General features: G+C 39.2%; 1 protein-coding gene across 1 annotated transcript; it reads right to left on the bottom strand.

Moving 5' to 3' along the window:
- Nucleotides 1-524: 524 nt before the first annotated feature.
- Nucleotides 525-11897, bottom strand: LOC121518342 (prenylcysteine oxidase-like). Its single transcript, XM_041800590.1, has 7 exons — nucleotides 11564-11897; nucleotides 10121-10327; nucleotides 9626-9800; nucleotides 5594-5805; nucleotides 5089-5229; nucleotides 3172-3583; nucleotides 525-2744 (listed from the first exon to the last, which is right to left on the bottom strand). Exons 1-7 carry the CDS (start codon nucleotides 11670-11672, stop codon nucleotides 2495-2497), a joined length of 1506 nt encoding a protein of 501 aa, XP_041656524.1. The 5' UTR covers nucleotides 11673-11897; the 3' UTR covers nucleotides 525-2494.
- Between the last annotated feature and the right edge of the window lie 633 nt (nucleotides 11898-12530).

Genomic DNA, 12530 nt, shown 5'->3' with positions numbered 1-12530 from the left:
TGTCCTCGTCTGTAATTGTCAAAATACTGCCTCCAATAGTTTGGGACAGTTTACCCATAGTATGTTTCTTTTGTGTCAGCTGAATACCTTTTGATTGTTTAAAGGTTTGACTCACCATATGTTTACTCAATGTGTAAATTATATGATCGAACAGTATAGATTTGAGTTTAGATTCTAGTTTACATAAATTCCTAAAGCTCAAGAGCCCTTCTTGACATTAAAAAAAAAAAAAAAAAAATTTAAGTTAACTCATTGGCCATAAAAGAAGAGCAGATCACCTCAGCAACTTTTCGTTAATATTGAATTAAAAACAGAGGGAAAGATATCATTCTTTAACTTGGAAACAATCCAAACTTGAGGGGCACTTTCTTCAATTTTTCAGGATCTTTAACCACATAAAACTCAATTTATTGACCTAACTTTTTTTTTTTTTGGCTTCTAAAACCATGTCATGGAGCTGTCTCTACCTGATAACAGAGGAATTGTTCTAAGAGTTATTAAAAATAAATTAGGACATGCTACTATCCATGCAGCTCATTGTTTTCATTTGTTTAACATCAGTTCATAAAAGTAATAATGCCACAAATATTTGATGAAATTAAAACCAAGACTTTTTTTAACATTGTCCTTGGGAAGAAGGGTGTTGTTGATTTATCATCACTGGATACAATGTTCTTGTGATTTTGTTGATGGAGTCACAGTGCATTTAGTCAACTGTGGTAACTTTTGTTGAGTCCAGAAAACTGCTTCAGTCCAAATATCACTGTCATTGTATCATCTTTTATCATAAAAAAGACCGAAACAATGTATATCTGATAATCTTAGAATAATTAACAATAATCAACGGTCCGTGGTGTGTAAATGTGTGTGCACTTGCCATTTCTGCTCGTTAAGGTCCAGCTCTATCTCCATGTGTTTACTAAGACTATCATAGTAATTAAAAATGGTGGGTGTTAACATGGTTCAGAGAGAAAACAGTGGAGAAAAGTGTCATTATCATCATCATCAGTAGCAGCAGCTCCACAGTTCTGTCCTCTGCTTGTATTTGGTCCAGTGTGAAAGCTCGTTGGCTGCATTCCCCCCAGAAAAAAAAAAAATCTTTCCGCTGGATTACGCAACAAAAGCAGCAGGAAGAGAAGATAATAAAACAGTCTGATGAAAGGGGCAACAGAGCATAGCAGCAGCAGACACGTCCATGACTCACTGCAGAATTATTTTATAAATTAACAAACAAGGGCTCAATATTGCAGTTCGAACAGTCTTTACATTTATAGACAGTAGATATACCTCCTGCTGTTTCAAGTTCATTCAGTGCCTGAACTAATGCTACAGCAGCCTTAACAATGTTTTATTCATGCTCTTATTAAGTGTTCTTTTGATTTGTATGCATTTTCCTTTATTTACACGGACCATTACCAGCCACATTTTGACTGGTTCTCCTTTCATTCACATTACAAGAAAACTGTTTTTGTTGGCGTTTTCCATGGTTGTTTGGTTTTTCTCCTCTCTTGGCAAGGAAAAGCTGCCTGCAGCTCAAATTTTGGATGAAATCACTAATTACCAAAAGCAATCAATCCCATTCCAAGTCTGATAAATGTGTCATATATTAACAGTGTTACTGGCATATGAGCAGAGCAAATAGTGAAATCAAAAACTGTCCTGAAAATGCCTTTCACATTGGGGTTTAAATTAGCTTAAGACTTTATATACTGTTTTTTTCCTGTCTGACAATATATGTATTATTTAATAAAAAGCAGGGTCAGGGTATAATATATCAGTAAACTGTCTGGTGTTGAAGATGCCATCTGTAGTCATGACTAAGTATTGGATGTGCCAGTGTGCAGTTCAGCGTTTGGATATTAGGTGCTAAAGGAGTAACAGTTACAGGGGTTGACTGATTATTGGCCTGGCTGATTATTGAGGCCAATCTTTGGCATCTGGCCAATAATCGGTGTCTGCATTTTATTTTACCAATAATCAATAAAATAAATTAATCAAAAAGTGGGCTACTTTGACTTCACTGCAAGGTGTGTCTTCCCTTCTGGCTTTACTCACTCTTCACAGCCTCACCAAATGCCGTGCATACATTACAATCTGACTGGCTAAATATATAATGCCAATCAACACTTAAGCCTGGATGCCACTGACAGAGTGAGCATGTGGAATTACTTCCCGTGTTCCTGCAGCTACTGTTTTGCTCTATTAAGTTTCTCATGCTGATAGAGCTAGGGCTAAATTGTTTATTTCCCTCATTTTTTTAATGGTGTAACTTTACTTTTGCCACATTAAGTATATTCTCTGCTTTGTAATAAATGCATGTTGGTTCCAAATATTGGTAAGCGGTCTCATGAACAACTAATAATCGCTATCAGTATTGGCCCTGAAAAAAACAAAATCCACCGCTATTAAGTTACCCTGACGCCTTCTCCTCTGCTTCACAGTATAAACACTCCACTAACTTTGTTGAGCAGGCTTCATCTTAAAGCAGACCAGGTCATAGTTCAGTTTTGATCCTGTGCATCAAATCTTTCTGGTCCACCATGTCTGTCTGTCTGTTCCAGCGATGATAAGCCAGCAGAGCGATGTTCTTTGCCGCCACTGAGCTCATCTCCATGGCACTACCGGCCAACTCGATGCCGTTGAGGTAGTAGAGATTTGGGTGGAGCTCTACAGGTGGCAGGCCCTGACTGCTGCTGTAACTAGGGTAGGCCTGCCACTCTGTCACCTGCACCGAGTAGTACGACCTGAGAGGCAGGAGGAGAGATGTTACTTTACATGTTGAATGTACTCTTCATACTTAAAAAACAAAACAAAACAAAAGTTTAAAAAGGCTAACATGGTGGTGGCTGGCTGAGTTAATATCAGCTTTCTAGCAACAATAGCAGCATCAGTTACATAACAATGCTGGTCTTTCAGTTGATCATCCATTTTGATCTAAACAGAAGTTTCTATAAAACCACTAGATCTATTGCAGTGATGTGTGCTGCTTGTTTTGTTACATGTGATAATGAAAAGAAATTTTGGGAGGTTTAAACATGTGGTCTGACATTGGCTTTAGTAAATTTGTTTTTTTTTTCCTTTAATTTCAAGAAAAACAAATCTGTAAAGGTAGTAACCATCAAATCATGCAGTGGCACTAAACAGAGCATGGTTACTGAGGAAGATGCCGACCTGAACAATGCTTTGAGCTGACTCTTCTCCAGAGGTTGAGGTGAAAACACTTTATAAACTCCGGCCTCTTGTGGCTGTTTACGTCTGAAGCCTGTTGAGATGTTGACGGGACAAACACTGGCCACACTGTTGAAAAACAAATCTGGCGTCTCAGTTGTCAAAACGCTGGCAAAGGGGAACAGGCGTGGGTCCGGGAAACCAAAAAAGGAGGTGTTGAGGTAACCGTGGATGATGGTTGCTACGGTGCTGTGATAGTTGCCAGGGAGCTCGTCAAAGGGGGGGTTGAAACCACTGAACTGGACTCCAGACCTGACACTGGCCTGAAGCGGTGTCGCCAATACCACAATGTCATACACCTCCGACCCTGTTCCTGTTGCTGTGCTGAAGCTCAGCTCGTATTGAGGTGACTCACCTGTAAAGGAAATATACTTAGGTAATGTCAACAACACCTTACCAAATGGCAGATTCATTAAATAATTTCAATATAAACCTCAGAGGTGTTTACCTAAAAGAGCTGTGAAGTTGGAAATGGTTCAGTTTAGACATCAAAAATCCCAATAAAGTAATCTGACTTGTTAGAAAAGGCTAAGACTAAACATTTTTACATGAGAATGATAAAGGGAGTTTTACTTATAAAAGGCTTCAAAAATTAAAGTATAACAAAAATATGATATTTAAATTTACATGATTATAATTTCTATTCTCACAAAAAGGATTTCAAACCCAAAATTGAAATATTAGATTGTTTACAATTGTTTGATGAATGCATTTTTAGCTTCTCCCACATATTCGGGATAAGTGAGCCCTGCTGAATTGAAACATCAGAACACACTTAAACATTTGTTGTTTATGTATCCCATGAAAAAGTACCCAAATTTTTTTTAATATATTTTGCAAATGTTTCAGTTAAATGTTATCATAAAGCCTAATCCAATAAAAATTCCCCAAATATATCATGTCAATTCCTCAAAATTGTCAAGAAAACCCCCAAATTTCAAATCCCCCTAAAATTTCTTGGAAAATGTGCATATACATTCTCAAAATTTCCATGAATACATTGGAAACATCCAAACGAACTCCCTGAAATATCCTTGAATATTCTTTACATTTTTAAAGGACCGCCCCCTCTCCAAACCTTCTCAAATTTCCTGTCAAGCTCCCCAAAACATACTAACATATTTCTCCAATTTTCCAATTTTTTCCAAAAGCCCAGGAAAATACCATTAAAAATCTCCAAAATATGCAAGTATATCCTCCCAAATTTCCATGAAAAATTTCAAGTAAATTCCCTTAAATATCCTTACAGCAAATTCTCCCAACATTACAAGAAAAGTCCCCCTAAAATGAATTTGAAAATTCTGAAAAATGTATAAATACATTCCCTAAAATTCCATGAAATTGTCAAAAACAACACAAAAAAACAAATTCCCTGAAATTTCCATGAAAATTCAATTCATTTTAAAAGAACAACCCCCTTAGTATGTACACTTCTGAACATTTATCTAAAAAAATTATAATAATAATAGCAGAATTATTACTATGCTGTGGGAAAGCCAAAATTTAATATCGTTGTATGTACAAGTGGAGCCTTTAATTCCTGCATTAAGTATTCAGTAGGGTTACAATTACAAAAATAATTAGTAGCTATGAAAGTTCTATTATCCTGGCCTTTCCTGGTTGGTAACCTCGGCAGTGCCTCTTCCAACTGTTTTGTATCCAAAACATCCCAGAATTTAATACATTGTTAAAATAGAAGCCGACAGATCAGGATGAATGAGGCTAAACTTTATGACTTTTCTGTCCTGTCGTGCAAAGCAGTACACATTCTGATGGCCTGTGGACACTGATAAACAATCCTTAAAGATGAATTAACATCGGGTCAAGGTCTGTCAATGCAGCCAGCATCATGTGAAGTACCTGAGTAGAGCGGGGAGATGGAGGTGACTTGTGCCTGCAGCAGGTTGGCGTTGGCCATCTTCAGTAGGCCTGAACACACCAGCTTGTTGCCTCCTTCCACTGCCCACAGGTTGTTCTGGGCACCAGCTAAAGACACAGCGCCTGTCACACATACACACACACACACACACACACACACATACACACATTAGCTCACTCTCAACAGACAGTGCCAAGTGCCATAAACCAATTATCAGCTGCCCACACGCTTTCTTTTTCTCTGGCTCACACAAGCCAACCTCTTCTCACCTTCCACTTCTCCTCTCCTCTATTATTGTCTCCCTGCTTCTCTTTTCCTTGTCACCCTCTTTTTCCTCTCCTTTCCTCACCTACATCAGCAGAGACATGACTGTTCAGCTCCTCACAGGCCCCAATTTCAGCACCAGTCTCTTTCTTGCTACTGCTTTCCCTGTCTCTCCTCAGCTCTTCATCACCCTTCTCCCTCCTCTGGTTTCTTCGCACTGACCTACAAAAGCTGGGATGCTGACATTCTGTCCGTAGTTGACCCTCATGATGGGTGCGATAACTTCATCGATGAAACGCTGTGACACACCCAGCTCCAGGAGTGAATCAGAGAGCGGCCTCCGAGTCATATTTATGAAGCCACTCCCCCCAAGAGAGTCCAGGAGTTCCTCCACGGTGCTGAAGGCGTATCCATGAGCCTGGTACTTATAGATCCTACAGTACAATCAAAATGAGTGGTCAGTCAGTTATGTTACCAAGACAATAGCTGTTTTTTTAGTAGACAGTTATAAAACACCACAAAATGTTCATCTTCTTCATCATTTCTATCTTAAGTTAGGATTCATAAAGGCTGTTCATAGCAAGAAAAAAACAACAACACTGGGGCAACAAGAGGGATAAGGAGACTTTCTGTTGATGATATAGAGAAGGAAAACAAAAGTGATACAGACAGATAAACACTTCCTGAGGGAGGAAATCAACGTTAATGAAATGGAATGGAGGGCTAAAGTACAAATATGCAGCTGTTTCACATTTAAAGCAGAACCTGATTGCAGATAACAGAGATGCAGCGAAATAATTGATCTGTGGACTTTATTTATCACAATGAAGGTCGTGTGCAACCTAATATCTACTCGTCTCTTCGATGACATCAACACTGTTTCTAGTGTATTATTTAGTTCATGGAGCTGTAAGAGAGCTTTTCTACAGATACACATAAAATTTTGAGCAGACGTTATCAGGGTTGTCATTCATAAGAATGAATTCCTTCATGCTTTAAACGTCCCACAGTGATTTAAGGTTTTTCAGTGATTTCAGCTGCATGGGGAGCAGTAAAAAATGTTTACCTCTATACATATTTTTACTGTGTATAAGGGATCGACCTTTTGTGGCATTTTAACCAAGAAAAACTCTTCAGTTGGTACGTTTTACTGTGACTTTTGTAACTACATCATTTTTGAACACCTAGAGAAAAAAGCATGAGTGAAATAGCACTTTTTAAACATCTGGTTTTAAAGGTTGAATAAAAAAAAAAAGTTATTAGTATGATTATTATTATTATCGCTATTCTTATCTTCCTCAGACACAGTGAAAGACTCCCACACTGCCAACATTTTCTGTCATATTCAACCATCAAAACAAATGAAGCTTTACAAAGGAGACTTCTTCTGCCAAATAAAACACCTCTTGTCTGAATCATCAAATACAGTGTCTTGCAAAAGTAACCATTCCCCTTTAACTTTTTTCATTTTTCTTCACATTACAACAACAGATTACATTGGGATTTTGCATGATAGACGAACACAAAGTGGCCCATAATTGCAAAATGAAAGGAAAATTATACATGACATTCAAATTTTTTTACAAATGAAAGTCTGAAAAGTGTGGTATGCAAAAGTATTCAGCCCCCTGGAGTCTGATACCCATGAATAAAATCCAGTGCAACCAACTGCCTTCAGAAGTCACCTAATTAGTAAAGTCCACCTGTGTGTAATCTAATCTCAGTATAAATACAGCTGTTCTGTGAAGGCCTCAGATGTATGTTAAGGAACATCAGTGAACAAACAGCACCATGAAGACCAAGGAACACACCAGTTTTGGAGAAGTTTAAAGCAGGGTTAAGTTATAAAAATAAAAATATCCCAATCAATTCAATCCATCATCCAAAAATGGAAAGAGCATGGCACAACTACAAACCTACAGAGAAATGGCCGTCCACCTAAACTTACAGGCTGGGCGAGGAGAGCACGGATCAGGTCAGAGAAGCCACAAAGAGGCCCATGGTAACTCTGGAGGAGCTGCAGAGATCCACAGCTCAGGTGGGAGATCCTGGGTCTGTTCGAAAAGTCCAAAAAAATTACCTCCTAAGTCCTTTCCTATTCACTTTTCCTTAACCACAGCTAAAAACATCACAGGGTCAAGGAAAGGTGGGAGTAAGAGGATAGGAAAGGAGAACAGTGGTGATTAGGGAATCCGACTGCACTTTCCCTAGGCGGATGTGACGTGTATTATTTATGTAAAAACTACAATTTAACGTTGATAGACTACAAAATTCGCACCTACCACTCACTGCATTCTCCTTGTTTTCATGTGCAGCAAATGAAATGTGAAAACCTCGGTGATGAGCTCATTAAGATTTTTATATCCTAAAGCCCCTCAGGATGAGGAACTGTGACTGTGAACATCTAGAACAACAGAAACATTTGTCTTAATCTGAACTCTCGGCAAAGTTAATTCGACTAGATGAACAATATTCAAGTCCTTTTATTTCCGTCTTTCTTTCCGCTTGTTATGTTAAAAGCTCTATAAACCGTGTCTTACTTGCATAATCATGATGATAAATACAATAATCACAATATGGCAACACGCCGACTTTATCACTTTAATTGGTTGTGATTCAGAAACGTTTATCCCATTTACTTTAATATTTTAAAATAGCAAAACAAATGCAGTTTGAAATACTGACTGATCAGTTTACTGTTTGGATAAAAATAGAAATGAGAAGACATGAAATCGTTATCATAAGTGGACTGATATAGTTTTCATGTCTGTAATATTCCTTTGTTCATCCCTACTGCCTTCCGTTTATCATATGTATTTTAAGTTTTACAATGATTTTTACTGTTTAAATCTGGGTTAGTAAAGTTAAAGTCAAGTTGATCGCTTGTTTTGATGAGTGTCAACAGGTGTGTCACTTTAAATGAAGTTTACGCAAAGAATTGTGGGTCATCTTTTCATCTCTTCCTTGGTAAAAGATGGTCCAGTGTTTCCTAGGCTAAAAGAGATAATAGAGGAAGTAATGAAGCTCCTTTCCTTTTCAGTTACAGAATTTGAACAGCCTTTATCATGGCTGACATTAAAATACTTCCAGGTTATTTCACTCAGTTAGGAACCTTCCCAAGCAAAATGGACTATTCGAATGGACCCCCTGTCCACAGGACAACTATTAGTCGTGCACTTGACAAATCTGGCCTTTATGGAAGAGCAGCAAGAAGAAAGTCATTGTTGAAAAAAAGCCTTAAGGAGTCTCTTTTGCGGTTTGTCAAAAGTCATGTGGGGGACACACCAAACATGTGGAAGAAGCTGTTTTGGTCAAGTGAGACCAAAATTGCATTTTTTGGCCTAAATGCAAGGCACTATGTGTGGCGGAAAACTAATACTGCACATCACCTTGAACACACCATCCCAACCATGAAACATTGGGATGGCAGCATCATGCTGTGGGGGTGCATTTCTTTAGCCAGGACAGGGAAGCTGGTCAGAGTTGATGGCAAGATGGATGGAGCCAAACACAGGGCAATCTTGGACGAAAACCAGTTAGAATCAGCAAAAGACTTGAGACTGGGGTGGAGGCTCACCTTCCAGCAGGACAACAAACCTAAACATGCAGGCAAAGCTACAATGGAATGGTTTAGACTGAAGCACATTCATGTGTTAGAATGGCCCAGTAAAGTCCATACCTAATCCCATTGAGAATCTGTGGTGGGACTTGAAAATTGCTGCTCATAGATGCTCTCCATCAAATCTGACTGAGCTTGAGCTATTTTGCAAAGAGGAATGAGCAAAAATTTCACTCTCTAGATGTGCAAAGTTGGTAGAGACATACCCCAAAAGACTTGCAGCTGTAATTGCAGCAAAAGGTGACTCTACAAAGTATTGACTCCAGGGGGCTGAATACGTTTGCACACCACGCTTTTCAGATTTTTATTTGTAAAAAATGTTGAAAGCTATGTATAATTTTCCTTTCACTTCACATATATTTACACTGTGGAAAGATTCGAGGGATATGGACACTTTTGCAAGCCACTGTAGGTGAACTTGCTTGCCATCTTGAAATTTATGCAACATAACAGGCAAACATCAGCAAATGGCACTGGAGCATATATACCTCATTGTTTGTCAATGGGCCTGTTTTTACCCACAGTGTCACAAATCATTAATACTGATGTTAGGTAGTACATCTTCATAATATAGATTACGTTGCATCACAGCAGCATACTGTCCAGCATGCCATTTGACTAAACAGTTGACTCACCTCATGAATTTCTCCATAATTTCCTCCACCCACATCTGCAGGCGTATGAAGCTGATGCCATAGCGCCACCACAGACGGAAAAGGTCCAGCAGGTACCAGTCTGTCTCCTCCAGAATCACCTCTTCGCCGTTGAATACAGCGGTTTTACCTGCCATGCTGCGACGATACTTCAGACCTTAAGAGGTGGACACAGTGTGACGGCAATACAGACATATAGAGAGATCAATTATGATGGGTGTGTTGAAGGAGTCTGCCTCCAAATTTTTCTATTTAATGTGGAAATCAAAGGAAAACATGGATAAGAATGTAAAATGAAATTAAATGCTCTTCAAAGTGATCTATACTTTCTACAGGAAAAGAAAGAGTTTCTGCAGGTTCTGCATATTCTAATTACAGTCAGTCTGTTAGTAAATAATTCAATAAGTTTTATTAGAGGATCAGCCCTTTTTATCTTATTGATTAGTAATGTGTGTTTGAATGTGGGTAAAAGCCAACCTAGCTGTTTGACAAAGTCCTGCATGTGAAGGTTGAGGGAGTGAATGATGGAGCCTCCAGACTCGTAGTCATGGTGATTGACAGTTACAGTGGCCAGACGGCCTCCGACCTCCCCCTTCTCAAACACGTCCACCTGGACCTCAGGGCCAAAATGCTGCCGCAGGAAATGAGCTGTGGCACTGCCTCCTATCCCGGCCCCAATCACCGCTGGAACACAGACGGTAACAGACAGAGAGTTTTGAATAAATGGTTGGTCAATCATACAGACCTGTACTTATCAGTTTGGCAGATAAATGCAGATGATGCTGTTTGACCTGTGCTGACGACCTTACTTTGACCAGGAGAAAAAGCTCATTAAGATTAAAAATCTGTTTTTACAGTGTCCTGGTCCGACAGCAGCACATGTAACAAAGTAAAATTAGTTGAATTAGTCGAGTTTTCATATTCAGGGTTGCTTTACAGGCTCTGGACAAAGATTGGGTATGCTCTTATTGTTTGAGCTTACATTATTAGATGTTTGTCCAGAGTACTTGATGGAATCAGCTTGATTTATATCTTGAAATACACATGCAAGAATGATATGAACAACAGCTCTTTAATTTATCTTCCTAAATATGAGATTTATAAAAAATCAAAATGCACATGTAATACAGGTGGGGATGAACCTATTACCCCCTGTTCAGTATTTCCGAAGTGCCGTTAAAAAGAGCAAGACATGTTTTATTGTTTTCAATGGGATTAAATGGGGTTTGTGCAGGCCAGCCATAACCTTTCACTTTGGTCTTCTGGAGGTAGTTCTTCACCAGGAGCCATGCATGTTTGGGTCGTTGTCATGTTGGAAGACAAATCCGTCAACCCAGATCCAGTTTTGCTGCTGGTTGCTTGAGGTTTTCTTTCAGAATCTTCACATATCCTTCAGCCTTAAGCTTTACACTCCAGTTTTGAAACTTGCAAACGCTGATAACTTTGTATATCCTTCCCCTGCTTTGTGAGCATTAATAATTCTTTTTCCCAGATCTCATGATCGTGAATAAGAAAAAACTCAACATCTTGGTCGTATGAGGATGAGAGTAGTGAGGTTGATGAAAGGGATGTTAGACCTATTTGCTCTGACTGGATTTAAGGTACCATGCCAGGTTAATTCATCTTTATCACACCAATGTATTTGGTCAAATTAATCGACATAAAATCCCTTGTCATTACAAACGACATTTAATTTTACTGGCAACATGCTGGCCAGCAGACGATATCCTGATCCACAGAAATCCGATAAGCATATCATTCAGGAATAGGTTGATCACACTGGTGTGAAGAAACACAATTACCAGGAGTTTAGTCTAGCATTATGTTTCAGTATCACTAGCTTACAGCCCTGTGAATGCGGGCTAGCATTAGCTAAATTCAGCGGTTAGCTTTGGTGTATTTCCTCAGAGCATTCTTTACCTATCTTTGAAGGCGGAGCTCCGTCAACATGGCCTGGTTCGGTTGGGTCTCCAGCACCCGCCTGAGCTGACAGCACGACGGCTAGCAGGGGGAGCAGAGAGCCGCCCATAGCAGCACCGGAGCCGAGATAACCAGGAGGAGGGGGGAGTTAACGGTTAACCTAACACATTAGGTCTGTTAGTGCCTGTCTTTTTCCTCCATGGTACGTTGAAATGACGGAATATTCATAAAAAGATAATACACATGTCGGCTCACTCTGTCGCTGTTTAATATTTGTTGTACGAGAGTCTTGACAAAAGATGGCTAGACAATGGTCATGGTACTGCGGGCTGATTCAGCGACGAACGGCCAACGTCCGGCAACATTACGTCATCCGAGATCCTAGCTTGTTTCGACCAATCACAGGCGCCAATGAGGAGCTACGTTCAGTGTTGTCGGAAATACTTCCAGACCTGTTAAACTCATGAATTACAAATCACGTTTTAACCAAGTTTGTTTGTAATTGCGGGGCTAATTGTAGCCATCAACAAGATAACCTAGATTAGTCAGAACAGTTTTTTTCATTAAGTATCACAAGTAAGATGAAGCAGTAATTGTTTTTAGGCGGCGGCCTTTAAACAAAATCCAAAATTCTTTAAAAAATTCAACACATTCCTTCACTAACTTACAAAACAGTCACGTCTTCAAGCCCTGTTGCGTCTCAATTAAGGCTCAGAAATGTTCTGTAGACGGGAGATAATCTGCACAATCCGATGAGCACATGAATGCAGCATTAAATGACGTTATGTCTAGCTTGGCGCAGAAATTGAGGGGGAAGGTTTAATTTAAATGTGAAGGATCAAATTTGTTTCTACGTCCACAAATAAGTCATACGGCCAGTTAAACCGTGAAGGATTTAGCTAAGAGTAATTCTTTTGCAAGTAAATGTATCAGAGTTTATTCATTTACATGAATAAAATAGTTAAAT

Source organism: Cheilinus undulatus, linkage group 12 (genome assembly GCF_018320785.1).
Source record: "Cheilinus undulatus linkage group 12, ASM1832078v1, whole genome shotgun sequence".
Lineage (NCBI taxonomy): Eukaryota > Metazoa > Chordata > Actinopteri > Labriformes > Labridae > Cheilinus > Cheilinus undulatus.
Note: the sequence above shows the minus strand (reverse complement) of the source record. Positions and strands in the feature narration are given on the sequence as shown.

Coding starts and splice junctions, on each gene's coding strand:
- LOC121518342 (XM_041800590.1), bottom strand. CDS start 11,672: ATGGGCGGCTCTCTGCTCCCCCTGCTAGCCGTCGTGCTGTCAGCTCAG. Junction 9,801..10,120: donor GGACTTTGTCAAACAGCTAG/GTTGGCTTTTAC, acceptor CCACCTCTTAAG/GTCTGAAGTATCGTCGCAGC. Junction 5,230..5,593: donor CAGCATCCCAGCTTTTGTAG/GTCAGTGCGAAG, acceptor TATGTGTGACAG/GCGCTGTGTCTTTAGCTGGT.